The sequence below is a fragment of the Varanus komodoensis genome, unplaced genomic scaffold (genome assembly GCF_004798865.1).
Source record: "Varanus komodoensis strain SLA01 unplaced genomic scaffold, ASM479886v1 scaffold15, whole genome shotgun sequence".
Lineage (NCBI taxonomy): Eukaryota > Metazoa > Chordata > Lepidosauria > Squamata > Varanidae > Varanus > Varanus komodoensis.
Window position 1 is genome coordinate 23,106,281 of NW_025335440.1, and position 21,840 is coordinate 23,128,120.

The 21,840-nt window shown below is 42.2% G+C and overlaps 1 protein-coding gene across 11 annotated transcripts in view; it reads right to left on the bottom strand.

Moving 5' to 3' along the window:
• KIAA1217 (KIAA1217 ortholog) overlaps nucleotides 1-21,545 on the bottom strand; it is a 431,120-nt gene extending 409,575 nt beyond the window's left edge. For 10 of the 11 annotated variants that reach the window (XR_006414224.1, XM_044425234.1, XM_044425220.1 and 7 more), the window contains exon 1: nucleotides 21,237-21,545. Coding sequence is in view for 9 of the 11 variants with exons in the window: in XM_044425234.1 (XP_044281169.1) it covers nucleotides 21,237-21,312 (76 nt within the window). In the remaining 2 variants the exon portion in view is untranslated. Of the gene's footprint in view, nucleotides 1-18,096; nucleotides 18,158-21,236 lie in introns of all 11 variants that reach the window. The other variant, XM_044425215.1, reaches the window with a different exon arrangement.
• Between the last annotated feature and the right edge of the window lie 295 nt (nucleotides 21,546-21,840).

The following is a 21,840-nucleotide window of genomic DNA, read 5'->3' on the forward strand; positions in this document are numbered from 1 at the left end:
TACTATGGCCTACTGGCCACGGAGCTCTAAGATTCAAGGCAGAGGTTGCTGGACCCTCATATCTTAACTGATGATGCTAGGAATTTAGCCAGTGACAGTATCAATTAAGAACCTGGCCCTAAAGGTTTTATGCCACCTGCTTTCAGTCTGCCACATGTATTGCTTCAATTCTGAAGCACACAACTAACGTTTCTCTTCTCCACATACACGCTGCTGCCCTTTCATGATTTACAACTCTTACACATTCCTGCTAAGTTAGGGGGGGAACCCTGTATGCTAATCTAATCTTATTTGATAGAGAAAGAAATACTTGCAGCATGTATAGTTTCACATTTTAAACACAATTTTTGAGTGGACCTCTGAGGCTCCCAGAGTTGTAAGGCCCTGGATTTTGCCTCCATAAGACCAACACTAGCAACTAACTGACTTCAATCTGGGTCTTCACACATGTAAAGCAAAAGGGTGAATTCACCTTAAATGATGTTGAATAAATTTCATAGACAGAGGACCCTATGTGACAAGACAGTGGACCTCTTCAGAATCAGACACATTCCCACCCTTATAACTGGTATGGAGTGAAACTGCATGCTGATTCACACATGCATGGTTGCAATACATGAAATGTAGGAACTACATCCAGAAAAGGCTATTGCATTTGTACTAATATAAAATAATATGAAAGGCCTTCTTAACGGACAGTTGTGATTCCATACATCATGTCATCAAGTGATGCATATGTGGATGAATGACCACCTTGCAAAATATATATGCTAACATAAAAATATCAAACCTTCTAATGAAAAGCAAATTTGTACATGAAAAATCAACATAAGACTACAATGGCATATCTTACAGCTACCTACATACTATTACAAATGGCAGAATTTTCAGATTGACAGAGAAGGATTACTGTAATAGTTTATGTCAGAGAAAAAACTTCCAAATGCAAAAATAAAATTTACTCCTCAGTCATGATTAAGAAACCAGGAGGACTTCCTCTGCCTTTCTGTATAAAAAAGACATCGAACACTGTCCTTCTCCTCTTTTCAGCTGTTGCTGTGATTTACCCAGGGATGTTGAACCCCTTTCAGTCCATATTCCACCTTGGAACAGCTATGTTCCATGGGTGAGGCTGAAGACAAAAGGGGCAAGGCCAAGAATACCAAAACATACCACCATATTTTAGGTTAAAGTTCTTCCTGCTCTTCCTACCAGTAACCAATGCTTAGGAGAGGCATTTCAATGTTCTAGAGAGGGGGAAAGCTGCACAAAAGCAAGGAAACCTCACAAAATCTGCCATTGGTGAAAAAGAGTATGGCTGTCCGAGGAATACTGAAGGCCTGAATTTGGACCCATAGACCTGAGGTTCCAAAGCCCTGACTTCACCAAAGTCTATGCTAACCAGTTTAGGGTGCAATCCTATGGCCTCCTGATGACGTCTGTGGGACCATAGGATTTTTCAGAGCCCCATCTCCACAGCTAGCTAGCCATGTCTGTGCAGGTCATGTCCATGTTCCACCCCACTGGTAGCTGGGGTGGAAAACCCCATACCAACTTCCTCTCCAAGGTCCCAACTGGGCCTTTGGAAGGATGAAAAGCAGAGTGCTGTGACAAGAGGAAGGGAAGGAAGTGGGAGCCAATGACTTAACACCAATTCCTATCGATGTCTCTCCCCCTTCCCCTTCCTGGTGCTTAATCCAGATGGCCCAAAAGGGCTGTCTAACAAAAAAAAAAAAAAAAAAAAAAATACAGCAGGAAGGTCAGTGACAGTAGAGATCACCATCAGTACACTTCACTCTGTGCACTAAATACACGTAAGCCTCCAAGTACTGAGTGCCTATAGGTGAAGGGCACTGGACTGCACCCTTAAAGTTTAAAGGGTAGTACCACAGTTAGCATTAACCTCTGCACAGATATAAACCAAGAGTAATGTGGAAAAGAGAAACTGTATGAGAAGGAGGGGAGAGAGCGTAAAAAGTCAGCAGCTGCTCCCAATCTCTCAAAGATATTATTAAGATTTCTAAACTTTATGTCTGCATTGTGCCATAATGAAAGGACCTCTCAATCATGGTTAAGAGAGATCATGAGCAGACTGAAGAACTGCACATAGTTAAGCACCTGTTTCATTTGCACTGCTTCTAAAGCTTCTGTATTGGACTTTGCTGTTCATATTTTAAAACATTAGGTCCCTTGCAGTCCTCAAAGCATTCCTTTAATAATAATCTTGTTTGGGTTTTTTCCTTTCAAAACCCTCATATTCATCAAGAATTAAATTTTATCTTTCTTGCTACTTAACACAAATTAAGTTACTCTGAAAGTTTAAAAATCATAAAATCTACTTTTCCATTCAGATAAGATATGCATCAAATATTTCCTTCAGGATTATTTCTCCTTAATATAGAAGTTATCAAAACCAATGAGGGAGAAAAAGATAAGACGCAGCTTGGCTTCAATTTTTTACAGCATCACACTTGTACATCTGATACACACTCAATCAAGCTTAACCTTATTTAATGCCCTTGACAAATATCTCTTCAAAATTTTTAACACACCAGGCAAACACATGAAATATTGAAGCCAGATCATTCTACTGCCAACCAAAAAAGAAAAGAGGAGGAGGCGCACACACATACACACAAAACCCATCCCCAGTTCAAGTACAGACTTTATTCACACTGGTAAAAAGAGATCATTGTTTTGTACTCTGAACATAGCAGTCTTGCCCCAGTAACCTTTAAAATTCCTTCGCATGTGGAAAACAGCACTGGTTTTACAGCACAGAGTGACAAACATGAGTAGAAAAGGCACATCACTTTCAGCAAAGGGCAAAGGGAATTGTGGGTGAGGATCCTATGGCCCTTCAGGTGTTTTGGACTCCAAAAGCCAAGAGTCCCAGCAAACATAGTCTTAGCCAAGATGGGATCTGTAGTCCAACAGCATCATGCCACAGGTTCTTCTTCTTTGGTGTATATCAGGAGTGAGAAACCTTCCTTTCCTGGGCAAATCCAGCCCACCTGAGACTTCAAATGGACATGTTACCTTCCTCTGCCTATCCTCCAGCACCAATCATTCAGTGACTCCCCTCCTTTCATGCATTCCCCCTCACATTCTAAAAGCTGAAATGCATCTCCTAAGGATTAATTACTGGCAGAAAGAGTTTTTAGTTAGAATATGCTGGTACTTTGGCCTCATCCCTTTTGCCTTTGGCTACACCCACACTGGAATACAAACCCTAAGAGCACCTTCAACACTGAATTTGGCCCTGGGGCAGAAAGACATTCTCCAGATGTGGTGTATATAATACACCATAATGTGAAAAGAGGAGAGGCACACAACTGTTATTCATTTCAATTATATTCAGCCTTCCTTCACAGAGTTCCTCTCCTCTTACTCCAGGCTTTATTTCACACCCATCCTATGAAGTAGGCTTAGTGAGACATAAGGACTGCCCCAAAGTCACCCAACAGGCATTCAGGCCAACCAGCAAATGCCACGGTAGGGTTTTAAACCTGGAATTCCTCCGTCCTTGTCCAAAATTCCCACTGCTACACCATGCTGACATGGCACAGTCTGAGTCCTGCTGAAAGAGCAAAACGGACAAGAACTGAGCTGTTGCTCTGGTCAGAAAGAATATTTGATCAATGCTAGCTTGACTTGTACTTTATACAGTTTTACTCTTTATTTCTGTTTATCTGGCCACCCAATAGCACATGTTCTCTGGGCAATTCACAGATGGTTAAAAGAAGAAATACAATAGAAAGAATAAAATACAATATCCAAGCAGTTGAAAGCGGGTTCTTGCCAGCAGAGGAAGAAATGAATACAGATACTGTGGAGATCAGCTGAGTCCCAGTCCCATGCTCTTAACAATTATACCACACTGGCTCACTTCTCATAAAATGAGAATCCCAGGTCATTTTTGGGGGGGGAAAATCCCATGTGTTAAAAGGCCAAGCTGATTAAATAGGTCTCCATCATGGTTTTTGTTCTCCTTTTTTGAACTATTGATCATTGATCTTTTGGGTTATAAATATTAACATTCAAACTATCCAACCGTCCTCACTCCACTTGCCAGTGGAAGGTATTTACCAGCAGAATGGGAAAAGAAATAATCTTGAACAATTCTCTGTCACCTGATGCATCCCCTGTGCTCCACTGGTCTGCTCTGGAGCGTCAATCTATTCAAGCCAGCAGGTCTTGCATGCATCTTATTTCCAATGCCTGAGAAATGGCATGATCCTATGCATGTTTAGAGAGAAGAGTAGAGCTGGCTGGTACATACTAAGAATTTAAGACTTTTTCCAATCTAAACATGTATAGGATTGTACCCTAGGAAACAAGATCTGTGCTCCCAATGTAGTTTTTAAAAGCAGCCAGCTGTTGGGTAACACCATTGTTTAACATTAGCCAAACTTAGCCAAATTCAGTGAAAGAACACAAGAAAGAAAGAATTAGCTGACGCAACAAAATAGCATTGGTCACACTTATTGTGAATCATCCAGGAAATTGTGGATTGAAGGGTAGCACAGAAGCAGTATAAATTGATCAATATAAATAAATTAATAAATATTCATCTAAGTTGTTACCCCTATTTATTCTGCTTCACTCTCCACCCTCCTCCCTATGCCTATTCCTAATACTTTAGGTTATTAGTAATGAATAAAGCTAATTTAAAGCTGTTTCACAAATTTAATAGTCAATTATATGATAAGCACAAATATCAAACCTGTTGTTAAATATCTTTTTTGTCATTCAAGACTTCTTGGTCAAACTTTATTTTGACTAGTCAAATGCCTGGCCCCTGGAGAAAGGGACAATGGGCAGCTGCCATTAGTGGTATATTGTATTTCCACTGCACAACATTACTTGATCTTATTTATTTCCCTAGATTTACAAGTACTAAATCTTGTGAATGTGAGAGACAATGTTGTCCCTATGTTCAAGAAAGGAAACAGAGAAGAACCTGGGAACTACAGACCAGTCCCTAGAAAAATTATGGAACAAATTAAAAAACAGTCTGCAAACACCTTGAAAATAGTGCAGAGATCACTAGAAGCAAAAATGGATTTCTCAGGAATGAATCCTGCCTGACTAATCTACCTTCATTTTTTTGACTGGGTAACTTCCCAGATGGACAGGGGGAATGCTGTGGACTTTAGCAAAGTGTCTGACAAAGTGCCCAATGGCATTCAACTAGCAAAAAGTGGGCTAGCTAGAGCAACTATTAGGTGGAGCCACAATTGGCTACAAAATCAGACTCAAAGAGTGCTCATCAATGGCACCTTCACGAATTGAGGAGAGGTAACAAGTTGAGTGCTGCAGGGTTCTCTCCTGGGGCCAGTGCTTTTCAACATTTTTATTATAGATTTGGATGAGGAAATATGGGGAACGATTACCAAATCTGTAGATGACACAAAACTGTGTTGGATAGCAAGTTTCCACAAAGACAGAAGTTCCTAGGAGATCTTGATAGATTAGAATGCTGGGCTAAAAACAACAGAATGAAATTCAATAGGGACAAATGTCAAGTCCTGTACCTAGGAAAAAGAAACCAAATGCATCACTACAGGATGAGTAATACTTGGCTCAACAATCCTACAAATGAGAAGGATCCTGGAACTGTTGTAGATCACAAGCTAAATATGAGCGAACAATGTAATGTGATTGCAAAAAGGCAAATGCTATATTAAGCTGTATTAACAGTACTAGTAGGGTAACTAATACTTCCAAACCATGTGAAGTATTAGTTCCTCAGTATTGAGTACTAGTCAGACCTCATCTGGAACATTGTCTCCAGTTCTGGGAACCACAATTTAACTTAGATGCAGACAAGCTGGAAAGGGTTCAGAGGAGAGGAGCAAGGATGATGCAGGGTCTGGAAACAAAGTCCTATGAGGAAAGATCAAGAGAACTCAGCATGTTCAGCCTCGAGAAGAGAAACTGAATGGGGATATGATAGCACTTTACAAGTTCTTGAAAGTCTGTCACAAAGAGGAAGGACAAAATCTCTTCTATATCATCCTAGAGTAAAGGACATTGAATAACGGGCTCAAGTTTCAGGAAGCCTGACTCCAAAATCTCCTGACTGCTAGAGCAGCATTACTATGGCACCAATTACCGAGGGAGGTTGTGGGCTCTCTCACACTAGAGGCATTCAAGATGTAACTGGACAGACATCTGAATGGGATGGTATAACTTGGTGTTCTGCCTAGCAGGGGGTTGGGTCTGATGGCTTTCTAGACCCCTTTCAAGTCTACTGTTCTGCGTGTGGTTCTGAATGTAAGCAAGATCAATGTGCAGCCTTAGAGCAGCTTTCCCCAGCCGGATGCTTTTCAGATGTGTTAGTCTACATGTCCCATCACCCATTGCCCTGCTGGCTTGGTGTGATGGGAGTTGTAGTCCAACAAACCTGGAAGGCACCTGGTTGAGAGAGGCTACATCAAAACACCTGGATCTCTTAAAGTTCCTCAGACTTTGAGGCCTACAGGCTCAAAATAGAAAGCCTTCAAGGCACTCTTTACAGCACTGTTGTATTTTCAGCACAGGACTCTCTATCTGGAGCTATGAGTCATGAAGAGTTAATAGCTCCTTAATAATAGAAGAGAATGGGAGAACCACATTTGGGAATTCAAGAAATTGCTATAAGCACTATCACAAAATGGTTCCCATGGCCAGTCCCATCATATGGCTGCCACAGGGGTCTGCCTGGTCAAAAGTAAGCTAAAGAGGGATTGGGGGCAGGACAGAAAGAGCTAGTCTAGTGGCAGGGAAGAGAAAGGAGCAGCAAGGACAGGAGCTGGGAAAGGGAAAGGAGGCAGGGAGGGTAGCACACCAGGGGCACTGGCGGAGGTCCCCCTTGGCACCACAGTGGGGATCCCTGCACTTAACTATGGTTTAACAGGACTGCTAAACCTGACCAGCAAAAGTATCACACACCCTTTCTCATGCTTTTTACAGCACACTCTTCTCCCATACTGAATTTAGCCTCCCAAACTTTCAGCCTAAATCCCCAGATAGTTAGTAAATACAAGAGTTACAAGGCAATACATCTTCCCTTCTGACCTTTCCCTTTCAAAATAAACCTGCCACACTGTGCTACCAAAGACATTACTCATCACAATATTATTAAGATTTGTTAAATGTGATTTAGGCACATTTTCTGTGTCAGATATACAGCTATTTCTGACTGTGTATCGATGAATCATCTCAAACAGAAATGTCCATGTGGCAAGTTAATTTTGCTTAAATATGTCAGGCTGGATGCAGAAAGTGGAAGAAATTCTGGCCCTGGACTATTGTGTTAGTGTCTGCAATTAAGCAAGAGTTTCCACAATGCCTTGCACAACAGAAGCACACTCTGGATTTCTTTTCTCATGCAGGAATACAGTGCTAAGTAGGAATGGAGAATTCTGTTAATCATGGCTTCTCTGTCTCTCATTTTTCCAAACCTAAGTTCATTTCTGCATCAATTTTCTTCCCCCCGCCCCGCAAAATTCAACATGAAAATGTATGTGAATTTCTACTAATATAAGCATTTTTACAAAGAAATTTCCCCTAATACTGTGAATTTTTGCATATTATTTCCTTTAGTGTACACATTTTTGTGCACACTTTCCCTGAATAGATGCATCAGCAGTAACAGCAGCATCACTACTATTATTGGAGAACTGTACTACAAAATTCAAAGATGAAAGCATTTTGGTTTGCATCTTGGTTCCAAAAGGATGACTCAAAAAGAATCATATTAAAATACAAGCTGAACAAATTTCTCCCACATCCCTTTCACCAAGTCAGAAATAGTTCATTTGCACTTCTATGACAGCACCTGAGGAAGAAGCACATCAAACCCTTTTGATTCATCAATTCTACAGAAAGAAAAAACTAAAGGCAGCTAATTGAACTGTTAAGCATTCAATACAAGACTTCTAGCCCTTTATTTTTAAACTACATGTAGTTATACATCGCACCTGTCAACTGTACTATCACTAACATATCCTTTAGTCTTCTGTTCAAAGATAAAGGAAAATAGAGGTGAAAGACCTCCTTAGGCCCATGATTCATGAAAGATGGAAAGTAAATACAAGATGGTAGATTAAGAAGTTCAAAAGACCTGAAGTGGCTTTGGTAAGTCCTGCTCCATCCCTTGCCACCCCAGAAACCCTGTGCATCTTCAGATAGAAAGAAGTCACCAGCATAGCAGGATGGGGAATGCTGGCAGTTGTATGACTTTATTCTCTTTTAATGCACATCGCAGTGTACCCTAAGTAGCTCTACTCTTTGAGAATCCCAGGGAGTGCTAGTGTGTTGTCTTTTCTCAGCCATCTACTATTTAGAGGATTTGAGGGCTCTCTCCACTCTCCAGCTTCTTTTAGCCTCTAAAGGTGACCTGATATCAGATGAAGGACCACATTCTGTTTTGGAGAAGTTCTCAGGAGCTGCACTCCAGTTCCAGCAGTTGGCAGAACCAAAGGCAAAGGGATGTTAAAGCTCCTGCTGGCAGTAACCAAGCCTACAAGATGCATTGCAACCTTCTACACAATCATTAGGAAACCTCCAAACTATTGAAAGGGGTTAGAGCAAGAGGGCATGACCCTCTGGAAACCTCAGAAGGTCAAGGAGGGTTAGATTTGTCTCTGGGCCTGAGATTTTCCTGACTCTCTTGCCTTCAGGCTGCAATTTGTATTTGTTTTCATGCCCGCTGTTAGAAATCTCCATGATTTTCTCCTTTTTCCATATTCTTGATTCCCAAAAGAGACCTTCATTTCACCTTTGCTCTGCCATACATTTGGATTCCCCACTAACATCTCTCACCTCCTTCTTGCCATCTTCTACAGCATTCTACAGAAACCCAGGTTTTGTTTGCCCTACCCCTTTCCAGCCTTGTTTGCACTCCTTAGTTAATAACAGGTTATTAGTTATCCAGCAGGTTGGGTGATGAGTTCTTACTTTGTTCATTCAACGCTGGGGTCCATAGCCAATCATCACTGTGTGTTTTTTGCTTTTTGCTTCTCCATCATTACAAACCACTCAGGTTAGTAACAACATGGAAAATGCCTTTCATTGCACAAGAACACTCCTGGATCCAATTCATACACGTTTTCCAGAGTTTAAAAAACAAACCAGCAAGTGCTTGCCATCTGTTGGTCCACAAAATTATATGCAGGTACACAAATTGCTAGTTTGTTCCATGGGAATTCATCATGATCACACTGAAAATAGAAAATTAAAAAGCACAAAGAATATACACATGCAGAGCTGACCACACTTTCAACACAGTCCCTAGTTAATAAATATTATGTGCTAATAAGCAAGAAAATGAGTTAGAATTTCTCTGCAGCAAACAGCTATAGCAATTACATAAAGTGCAAGGATGGTTTAATTGCCTTCATAGAGATTAGCGGCTACTGTACTCTGCAATAGTATTTCTCAAAAGATAATCACATAACAAAGTTGAACAGAGAATGAATGCAAACAACCAAGTTTTCTCTCTAATTAGTGACAACTTTTTATAGTCAAATGGTGTAAATTGCCATGCAGTTCCAAACATACCAGAAAAAAAATCAGCGGTAAAAGAGCAAGAGGGAGAGAAAGAGGAGTTTTTTTCCCAGAAAATCTAGGAGCTGGATCCAGGATCAGACTAAGTTAATCATGACTAACTTAAAGCGCCATTTATTTATTTATTTGTTTTTATAGGCTGCCTATAATTGCTGAGGCCTTCCTAAGTGGCTTACAATGTAAAACATACCAACAGTGATTTATTTATTTACTTATTTATTGCATGTGTATGCCACTCCAAAACCATGATGCTCTCTGGGCAACTTACAATAAAACATCTGACCAATTAAAACAGCAAATACAATTCATTAGAACCATAGAAAACCAGTAAAACAATACAATACAATATACAAAAAATAAGGTACAAACCTGGCAGTGTAAAGAGGAAAGTTTAATTAAGAGGACAAGCAGAAATAGTAGTAAATAATAATTTATTCCAGTGGGCATACTCTAAGTGTGGCTCAGCCAAGATCCAACCCTTCATAGCCACTTATTTATTTAAAAATTTTCTATACTGCCCACTACCAAATAGTCTTGGGACCTATTGGGATTTTTTCCACTCATCCTGCTCTCCCACAGCTAAACATGCATAACCAAGTTGGGAGTGACTTAGCATTACCGATCACAATGTTTGCAAAAATGGAATAATGTTTCTTTCAGGAAGACTATTAACTGAGAATGAGAAATGGTCGTTGCAGGTAGGATGTGACTTGGCTGTGAAAGTTCTGCAGCTATCCCTTCTAAATATAAAAGCAGTATTTTGTTTATAATATCTAATACAGATAAATGTACCATATTTTTCCATCTATAACATGCCCCCAAGTATAGGACACCCCCCACTTTTCCTAATGATTTGCAGCAAGGAAGCTGCTGCCGCACACACGCCTTTGCCCTCCCACGCGCGATCACACCAGTCTCCCACCAGAGCACGCCCCCCCCATGTATAAGATGCACCTCCATTTTTAGCTAAATGTTTCAAAGAAAAAGTAGCATCTTATACACAGAAAAATACGGTACTCATATTACTGTAACTGTGTTAGATTACTATAATGTATTACATGTGAGGCTACCTTTGAAGAGGGCTCTTTAGCCCTTATATCACTTCTTCAGCACTTATATCAGCCCTCCCCAACTTGGCAGCCCCCAAGCATATTACACTGAAACTTCCATCATTTCATAGCAACTGAAGATGGTAAGAATTGTAGACTATATATCCGGAGGGCACTGAGTGAGAGAAGGGGGATATATCCCTTCACATATAAAGGCAACTTGGTACACTTTTCAAATACAGCATTAAAGTTAGGTTTCCAGAACCATTTTTCTCTAACTAGCAAGTCTATTGGAGTAATCAAAGAAAAATCCAAATAGATTGCACTACAAGGAAGCTTAGATACAAGAACTGCCATGCAGTTCTGTGCTGCTGTATCCATGGATCTAAAAAAAGAAGTCCATGGCTTTTAGTGCCTTCCATTTCAGTTCAATAACTTAAGTGTTTCTTCAGGCAAATGTGCTTCTGCTGCATGCAGGATGTTGTCAGAAGCTTTCAAGCCATTTAAGTGGCCACCTATTCACTCTCAAACATATACTATGATGCACTCAGAAGCTTCTTACTATAGAAGTTTCTTATCTAGATGTTCTGTACTGAGCAATATTTCCTAAAGCAATTAATAAACACCTTACTATTCATAAGATCCATTTTTACCGTCCCTCATATTAGTCCTACATTATGCAACAGTTCTTGCCTATGGGTGCAGTGCAACTCCAATGAAATTTGTTTGCACTGGTCCAACTATTTTCACTGCAGAGTTACTGCTAATTCCAGAACTGACTATAATGAAAGATACCTGGGGTGTGGATTATTTTCCTTGTACAAGAAACACGCTTTTCCTCATAAGCCTGGGGACATGAGGGAACTGCTTAAGCTCATTGAGGAAGCATAAAAATGAAGGATGTTTCTGCTATGTAAAAAGGAGAGAAGGAAATATATTTAGATAGAAGAAAAAGAAGCTCATTACACTATTATCTTAAGCTTCTAATACAGTTTTAATTCTAGATCCATTCCATGCAACAAAGGTAATTACTTCAGTAGTGACATTTTAGGATAATTTCATTGTTATCTATATTAAATATTACATTATAGTCTATGAGTATTGTATACTACCTGGAAAGCTTTGGCTTTTGGGAAGTATATTTCTAAATGAATAAATAAATAAAACCTTTTCACTCTTTAGCCCTCATGACACCAGATCTCCATGGTGTCATGAGAATCAGGAGATAAGGAGAAAAAGCCAGTACCACACCATTTTTTCCTACCGTCTTCTTAAACACACTAAAGAAAAAATCAGTGCCAACTTCAATGCTAAGCAATTTTCCATGTCAACAGGATCTGAACTTTAAGCCCCATTTCATATCCTGGTGACAATGAGATCTTGGTTAAAGCCCTTTAAGCTAGCAAATGCCACCTCATTTTACAGTAATACATTTGCAAAAAAAAAAAATATTATGTACTAGTCCTTCCCATTGTCCATCTGAAACTACAGGAAACACTGTTCCATTGAGTACCCCATCTTACTTGCAATATATAGAGAGTTCTCCTGAAACCATTCATAGCTTTGTAAATATCATGTGTTCTCCTCGGAATTATATCTTTGAATGCTTAAATTACTATGGCTCACTGCATCAAGAGGAAAGTGCTTCAACCCCTTGATATTTTAGTCACCTTTTTTGTTTATTCTCCAGATACACAAGCTCATTTATGAAACAGGCAATCACATTTGCACACTGTTATTCTAACTGTGAAGCACTGTAGGTCTGGAATGGCACTGTAATATTGATTCCATTCCTTCCCAAGTAACTCTCAAATGCCCTTTCTTCACCTGCAACACACTGAGTTTTCCATGAACCTCGTTCCATATACCAAGATAATCACCACCATATTTAAGCCCACAGTTAAAATTTTTATCTCAGTGGGACTCAAAACGACATTAAGAAACAAGCTGTTTTCTAATGCCTCTTGCATTTCTTTGAGATAGTTCCATTTATTGAATCTTAAGTGGAATCAGCAACAAACCCCTTAGACTGCTTTTCTTCAGCATTCCGGACAACCACGTCCTGTTCTACAATATTCCATTCCATCCTAAAGATGTGAAGGTTTGGAGGAAAAACATGTTCAATTCAGGAGAAAAAATATTTCCTGCCCCCACCAACTTTCCCAGATGATGCTGTGAGATGGGGGACTAGATGGAAAATGACTTTCTTTTTCCTAATTTTTTTCTGGGTTTTCCCCCATTTTTCTGGGATTTTTTTCCCTAGACCTTCACATTCCACCAGAACCCTTCTCGGTACTTGAGCTTTTTCCAAGCATTCTTATATTTCTGTCTTGCCAACAAAGTCCAGGAGAATAAAGTGAACTGAAAAGTTCAAGGTTCTGCTTATTGCATAGCACTTCCAGAAGGAAAGTAGCTGAGTACCTAATAGTCTGGGAGAGTATGAAATATCCAAAGGAAAAGGAAGCAGAAGATAATTCCCAATATGATGTTTTAAGCAATGGATTTTGATCAAGGAAACCTGGGTTCAAATTGTTGTTCATCAATAACAATAAGGCAGCCATACTTTCTCAGGCTAACCTTCTTTGCAGAGGAATAAATGGATGAGCTCTTTTGACACCTCCACCCCAAGCCCTTGGACCTTCCAGCGTGCAACAGAAGATTGTGATGGGGCCAAGGCACGGGCTACTACATGTGGGTTAGGTCAGTCAGTGCCTTATTCAAGTCTCTCCAGACCAGAGGACCCAGCCTCTAGCTCACTGTCCTCAGGCCCAAAAAATGAGCTCCACCTCCCCCAGTCTTACATAAGTCTCAGGCTACAAATCAGGTGAGGGTCCCTTAACAAGTCTGCTCCTCCAGGGAGAATGAATGTGATCATGCTACAGGTCATCTCAGCCTAGATAAGGCTCCAGTGGGCTTTAGTTCCCTCCTGAGACAACATGTTCTCACTTCCCACTTGGAGCTATCCAAGGTACTATTTCCTTCTTGCCTTCTTCTGACTGCCATCAGACACTACCAGCTTCTTCCACAGGTTGCAAGAGAGCACAGAATAGGACAAGACTATGTAGGATACTCAGAGCTACTTGGAGGAAAGATTATTTATTAAGTTTTTACATAATAAATAAAACATGGTACTGAAATCCATCACTGACTAGCTTAATAGCTCCCCCTTCTTTTTAGGCTGGCTCTTTCCCTACCTAAACTTCCAGTGATTGGTGAAACTGAATAGACTTGATTCTACTTTCTCACACACATACTGGCCCCATCAGTCCTCTGTCCTCTGCCCTCTTCTCTTTCATGAGTGCATAGTTCACACTTACCAGAATCACAATTTCACACAAGCTTCACTTAACGTATTTTATTCTCACTTTACACAGAAGCACTGACTCTTTCATTAAAGACTATCCTTTCCTAGGTAGTGTTACCAAGGGCCACCAGCACCACATCCTCCTCTTGGTTAATGTAATCCTTTGGAAACAAAAACAGAATCTTTGCAGCATCAGATGATGTCTGTGACTAGCAAAGGTCAAAACCTTAATCAGAGAGTGAGAGCAAAGAGGAGGAATTCTTAGCTCTGAATTTCACCATCATTCCCCAAGTGACTAGCAGAGTTGGCCAAACGGCTGATTCTGAATATCGTTGCACATGGGTGTACATCTCTTGCAGGCTGGAGCCCTAAGCCTACCACTACGCCACTACTTTGCAAAATACTCCAATACTGAACTGTCTCTTCTCACAGCTTGAGGTGACCTTAGCAAATCAGCATATGACAAGTGTGCCCCTTGACAGTCAAGAGGAGGCTTGCAGAATCCCTGCATCATCACAAACAGCCATGACAGTTTCTCCCAACACCTCACAACACAATGCCCTATTTGACACAATCATCTTTTCCTGCTGCTTGGCCCTGAAGATGCAGCCACAATCCTGACAAAAACACATTTTAATTTAAATGACAAACAAGCAAAACAAAAATGGCTTTTCAGCAAAGAAAAATGCAGCAACAGCACATGTACCCGTCAGTCACAAATGGCTCCAATCAGACAGAATGTAAAGAGAAATATCCATAAAAGGTTGTGCATATATGGCAAGCCTTTGAAAATGTATAGTAACAGCCCAGTAATTGTTTTTATAAAGCCCATTTTCTTCAAATGGTTGTATTCCGTATCAACATTAGCATGTACAAAAAGCAGTCAACTTGAAGTAAAGCAAGCTAGAAGAACCACTTAGAACACATCTGCATGACAACATCAGGAAGTTTCTTTTTGGCAGCATAATATTAAAACATACCATAATAGTCTAGTCTTGCACACAGATCTATTTCTAAACATTCAGATAAGCTTTAAAAACAAACAAACAAACCTCCCAAATCTAATGTTTTACAGCAACCCTACTGCCTCTCTATTTTTTCCCCTTTGGACTGTCACACATTTTTAGAATTCAAATTTCAGGGAATGGCTCACCAATGCCAACTTGACTTCTTGCTTCAAAAAAACAATAAAGATGTGCTCATCTTGAGCATGTAATTGTGCAAAGGAAAAGTTGCATAAACTTGCGTAGACTAGGAGTATGAATGGGCCAAAGGGAATTTCAATTTCAGTCCCCATGCTTAGGAGCAGCAGCCACAGCTTTGTGGCAAAGCACATGTTCTACATGCACAGATGTGGGTTCAATTCCCCACACCTTCAGCTGGAAAGGTTCCAGCCGGAAAGCCAGTGCTGGCCGCAGTGGGCTAATGGACCAGCTTTCTGGCTGGGTGTAAGGTTGCTTCCTATGTTCCCATGTTTACTTCCTTACAAGTCAATTAGTCCCTATGCCTTGAAGAGATGGGTCACGCTAGTCTGCGTTAATCGGCAGAAATTGTCTATCAGAGTATGAGGTAGCAAATGAGGAAATTGGGGAAGGGAGTGGAAAAGAGTATTTTAAGTACAACGAGTTCAGGTGCTAGGGTTTACATGTATATTGTATTCTGATGTGTTCTGATCTAGGAAGGCACTACACCAGGGGTCCAAATTCAGGAGACCCCAGGAGGCCTCACTCCTTTCTTCTAACCACCAATCATTTGATACCATCTTGCTTTTGTGCAATTTCCCCCCATTCTAAAAAGCTGAAATGTTTCTCCATGGACTTGGTTATTGACAGTGAGATCTTTAGGTTTAAATGTGTGGCATCTGAGGTATTTTGTTCCCACCACTTCTGTTTTTGGTCCTATCTTCAGCCTCATCCTCCACTGAACTTTGTCCAAGAGCTTCTCCAAAATGAATTTTACCCTCAGCCAGAAAGACTTTCTGCACTCCTTCTCTATGCCATGATCTTTCCCATGTGGTTGCCTTTGGCTTCTCAGCCAAGCTACTGGGCAAGTATCCATTGATCCCTTAAGGCAGGGCTGCCAAACCTTTTGGGCATGTGGGCACATTTGTCATTTTGAAAAAGGGCCTGGGAATGCTGTAAAAGAGCAGGGTTCCATTTTTTAAAAAATTAAAGCAACCTTTCCTTGCTTATGTTTGTGTGTATGTGCATGAATGTGTACCCTGTCAGCCTAACTTCTCTCTTTCTCCAGCTATTTTCTCTCTTCTGGCCCTCTTTGCCTCTTCTCTCCCTTTCTTTTCTCTCTCTCCATCTTGCTTTCTCCCTGGCTCCTCTCTCTGTGGCTCTACTTCTTTTCTTTCTTTCCATCTCTCTCTGGCTCCTTTTCCCCTCCCCTCCCCACCCACCAACCATATACAACTGAATGGAGCTATGCTAGGGATGAGATAAAGCCCTCTTTCTGAAAATTGGCTGGAGGGGTACTGGAAAAGCTCCTCCCACACAAACTTTCTAAGGGCCTTCCTCCACGTTCAACAGAGGTTAGTTCATTCCTTCATTCTATCAGTTTCTGTATCACTCAATAGTCAAAACTTTCTGAGTGGTTCACAGAATAACACAAAATATTTAACTTTCTTGTTTAAGAAAAATCCTAATGTGATGCCTAAAAGATAATAAAGTTGCTGCCAAGCAAACTTCACTGGGAAAAGCATTTTACAATGAGGCCATCACTCTGTTGCCATCCTCCAACTCCTTTGCAGGAGGCCTACATTAAAAGGCCCCTCGCGTTGTATGGTGCACAGTGGCTTCATACCAGGAGAGGTTCTCTGTCAGAAACTATGTGAAGCAGGCAATGGATGGAATTAGGGCCTGCTCTGTACTTTTTACTTGCTCTGTAACTCACACCAGTGAGGACAGCTTTGCAGCTTGACAGGTCTTTCAACTAAAATAAATCTCGAGGTTTCTTTTTCTCTTTTCTCCTTGCCTCCACTTGAAAACACACATACATGAAATATTATGAATTTTACAAGTTCCCATTGAAATGGTAATATTGTTCTGTGGAAAAACTAAATCACAGAACCCCCTCTTCAGGTAGGTCTGCCAACCCATTTCTTTTCAATTATTCAGGTGTTGTGCAGTGCCCACCCAGTCCTTGCTCTCATCTTTAAGTGGCTTTTAACTGAGATCCTTACATACTAATGTATCTGGATTTTATGTGCAGGGTCTATTGTTTCATTTGCTGCTCTTATTCAGCATTTCGATATAGCTGGTATGTTTTGCATTTTAAGCACAAACCTATGCATGTCTACTCATATATAAGCAGTCGTCAAATAACTGTCATGCCTTGTTCTCTAGTGCTCCACAGGACAGGCCTAGAAACAATTGAAAATTGCATCTAGCAGGTTCCAGCTAAATGCTCCAAGAAACTTCCTAACCACAAGAGCTGCCTGGCAGTGGAACAGATTGGACAGGAGGTATTTAAGAGGAGAATGGATGGTTACCAACCACAGATGCTGTAGCTGCACCTGGCACCTAGCAGGGAGTTGGAATTCCCTGCAAGTTTTAGACTAGAAATCCCAGATTTCCTGACCGCTGGCCATGCTAACTTGAACCGTTGGCAGCTGAAGACCAGCACAATCCAGAGGATACCATGTTGTGAAAGGCTAAACTAGATAATCTCCGTTCTCCCTTCCAAATCTGTGATTCAAAGTCCTGCTGAATTTAATCTTTTTCCCATGTAAGTTTATATAGGATTGCAGTCCTTTTATTTGTAAGTGGCTTCAGACTCCCTGCAGAATAAATGAAAAAGCCCAAGGAAAAAAAGAAAATTAGCAGTATCCATCATGTGAAATTGCATACCCACTCCCTACCAGTGCAGAATGCCAACATCTGCTTAGCGCCCCCTTCCCTTACAGTACCAACTCTTGATTTTATCCACTGTCTTTTGAGTGCTTTCATCTTCTGTTGCTTTTATCCACTCTTCTTTGATTTCACTGCTATTTATTATTTGTTTCACTTTGTATTTTTATTCAACAACCACCATGACTATATTTAATGGGAGCATAACATATAAATTATTTTTAATGAATTTAAATTCCATTAGTATTACCAGTTTTGCAAGGGCTTTTGTCATGGGAGGATATCTTGGAAACCTAAGAGAGGATCATTTTGGGGATGTCATTCCATTTCTTACCTTGAAAAAATTCAATTGAAAATATTTATGTAAGCCACATAGGGATAAGGCAGGACAACCACTGAAGTAAAAGAAAGAAAGAAAAAAAGAAAGAAAGTTCAATGAATTTGCACAGAATAACATCAGAGCCTGTTTCCAACATTAATAAAATGAATCTATTTTCTTCAGGATCCACTGAGCAGTAACTGGACAACATCTCTCATCATTCCCAGTTAGCATAAGCAAACTGGCTGAGGTTGGTAGAAATTGTGGTTCAGCATACTTGGACAGCACCACGTGAGGAAGGATTAGGGTTAGGTTAATGCACACATCTCTGCTACAATCGTAAACTGATTTAGTAGTCCTTTCTTTCCCCAAGGAAGCTAAGAAATCTCTGCAAGGTGAGTTCCTGGCCAGCCCCACTTGCAAGATGCTCAAACAGTTAAAATCCCCCACCATTATTTTGGGGAAGCTGTGACATAGCTTCACTAGTGTGAAAAAAATGGAAGGCTGAGTATGATAGTAACTAAGAGAAATGAAATCAAGCAGTCTCTTGTTCACAGGTCACCTCTACCATGTGCAGACCTTGCAAGGATGTTGTACAGATAACAGCAAGATATAATAGCTTGGATTCTAAGTTAGCTAAAGTTGACAGACAGGAACTCCTCTAACATTCCTAGTCCCTGCAGTCACCTGCAATGCCACAGAAAGTTTCACTGTAGGGTTAGGGGGCCATCCTGAACAATATGGAATGAGTGTGGTGTGCTGGAGAGGGAATGGGTAACATTCCTTCTGTGAACTTCCTTACTTTAATTTAGGATCCAAGCCTGTTTATGGACAATTCCCTCGGTCCGCAGCAGCCCTTATCCAACATGGCTCAGAAGTACAACCCCACCCTACAACTCTACGAAGAAGCTGGGTAGGGGCAATATAGTGGCAAAGCAGTCAGAGGAAATCTTCCTTCTGTGACCTTTCTGAAGCCACCTCAGTATCCAAGATAACGTACTGGAACCACTTTGGACATTCGGAAGCACTGTGTTAAGCATGCAGCAAACGCTTCTGTATATAGACCCTTAGCTAAGCAGGGATCGCCTCCCAACTTCATTCAAGGACACACCACCGTACAGTATTTTGCTGGTACCTCCAACCCTGAAGGGAAGCCAGCAGCTGCAGCAGTTTCTCATGCATGTTATAATAAAAAAGGCAATTTTGCACAATAAAGTATTTATGATTATAGAGCCTTCCAAGTGTGATGTATAGACACAAAATACCTCTCGGGGTAGCAACAATTTATTAAAGGCATTAAAAAGGTCTAAAATTATAGGCAAGAAGTAATTTAGGTGTTTAAAAAAGCAACCCAATTAAAAGCAAACAGTATTATTTCACTATCCCTAACATACCTTTTCACTCCACTTCCAGAAAAAACCTGAACTGATCCTGTCCCCAGCAATTAACCTGCTCGAGTTAATTAAAACAGTGTTGATCTCAAGGGGGTCATAGATTACCTCTTTGTCCCCAAAGGCTGCCTAGAACCAAAGGTTACGCTTCCATCACTCAGGCAACTGCTCCCCTGCATCACGCAAGGAACAAGTCCAGAAGACAGTCTGCCAATGCAAACTGCTGCTGTAGCAGGTCCTTCTGCAGAGCTCAGCACAGATATCTGTGGGGCAAGAAAGCAGCAGTGCACCAGCTACGAAAAACTGGAACTGCAGAAGTTTGCCCAGCAGAAAGAAGTTTGGCCAACTTAACAGCAACGAACAGCTCAAGGGCAACGCCGGCCATACTCAAGCGAGGAATAAGCATTAAAGCAAAGGATCCAGTCTTGGGAATATACCAAGAAATTCAGAATTCAAGGTTGACTGATCCCTGCTCAAAGGAGAATACTGCAGTCCAGGACAAAGGGTGCCTGTTGTAAAGGTCTACTAGCTCAGAGAAAAGCTCCAAGGTCACCAGATTTCAAATTAGTCACTTTGCAGGTGATAGGTGCAGAGGAAAGATAGGACAACTGGGATTAGCTGAGGGGGAGGAAACTGCCCAGGCTCGTGGGATAGGTCAGCTAAGTTAGCATCACATCAGTCACCACAACTGGACTGGGCAATGATGAACCATGGAAAAGAGGGGTGCATAAACCAAGGAAACCAACATCCCTGTTCCGGTTATGCCTTGACTGGTTTTTACATACACACTCACACACACACACACTTTCCTCTGTTTTTCAGTATCCTGTCCTATCTACTGACTTCTGAAGTTTGCCACAACAATAAAATGACTTTGCACAGAACCAGGCCCCTACCCCTATATGTGTTGGGGGAGTTTGTTCACATATACATGTAACTAAGTTACCTTGTGCCCCTACAATTTAATGACCTGCTCCTTCGTAGCTGATATCGGAAAAGGAAAAAAAGTGGTGTTGAGGAAAGAAATCACCACTGCCCTTTGATCCCGTATCCCCATTTGGGTGGGTATCACAAATGCACCTACCCAGGGCAATCTATAAACAATGCTTATAAGAAGTGGGTCTTCCCCCCCCCCCCCCGTGTAGGTTTGCTCCTGTGGAAGAGTGCGTAAGACTACAGCCTCACTGTCCTTAATACTGCTTGAAGAAACCCTTCCTTACAACATCCTCACTATCCCCACCCTGCAAAAACCCTTCTACACCCACTGAAGACAGGGAGCCTAGTTCTGAACCCACAGGAGCCATTATCCACCACAGCTTCAGAACATGAAAACCCCAACAGCATTTCCTCTTTTTCTTTTTCTTCTTGTTCTTCCTCTTCCTCTGTCCGAAGCTGTAGACCTCGCCCCATTCACTGTCCAAGCTAGGACATGCGTGGACTAAGTCAGGACTGGCAGCTACGCAGCTGAAAGCTAGGGTGACTCCATATTAGCTATGGTGCGTTGGAACTTTGCACTCATGATGTCTCAAAGGCACGGAACGCGGGATACAGCAAAGCGGAAAAGAGTACCTCTGAGAATGTGCGAAGTGCCTTTCCGGCACCCGCTGAGTCAGCATAACCCTGCAGACTGAGAGCCGGAACAGGCTCACCGGCATGACCGCCGGTCTTTTCCCTTGCAAATTGTACTGCCCGGCTCCTCATCCCGTCCCGGTTTTTGATTCCCACCCCCTTCAGCTCCAGGGCTGAACTTTCGAGGCTGCTTACTTGCGCGCTTGAGGCTGCCGCTCCTTCCCGCTCCGTCGAGGTCTCTGGCGAGCGCGGAGCCCCGCGCCGCAGACATGCCCGGCCGGGCGGATGCCTCCCCCGGGGCGCGGGCGCCTCCTCGCAGCCGGGACGGCGCAGACGCGTCCTGCGGCGGCAGCCTCGGGTGGCTATGGAGCAGGACGGAGGTGGCGGGGTCGCTGCGTGGGCTTCGCGCCCCTCGCCCGTGCTTGTCCAGCGACAGCAGAACCGCCACTGCAAGAGGCGGCGGTGCCCTTCCCTCCCCGCCAACGACTTTCAATTCACCTGCAGGCGGCCGCGCGGGCTGGAGCAGCGGCGCAGAGCTCCGCTGATAGGCAGCGGCTCAGCCCCTCGCCGCGGCTCGGCCGGCTGGCAGGGGCGGGTCCACGCGCGGGGAGCCCCGCCGGTTGCGCCTCCCTCCGCTCGAAGCGCGCCCGCCGCTGCGCCGCGCTGCGCTGCGCTCCTCTCGCCTCTCCTCGGGATTGCAGGCATTGCGTCACCTTAGTCCCCACCCCACCCGGCCGAAGGCGGCCCAATCCCGAGGCGAGCGCGGTGACTTGGGAGCAAACCCCTCGCGCCTCGGAGG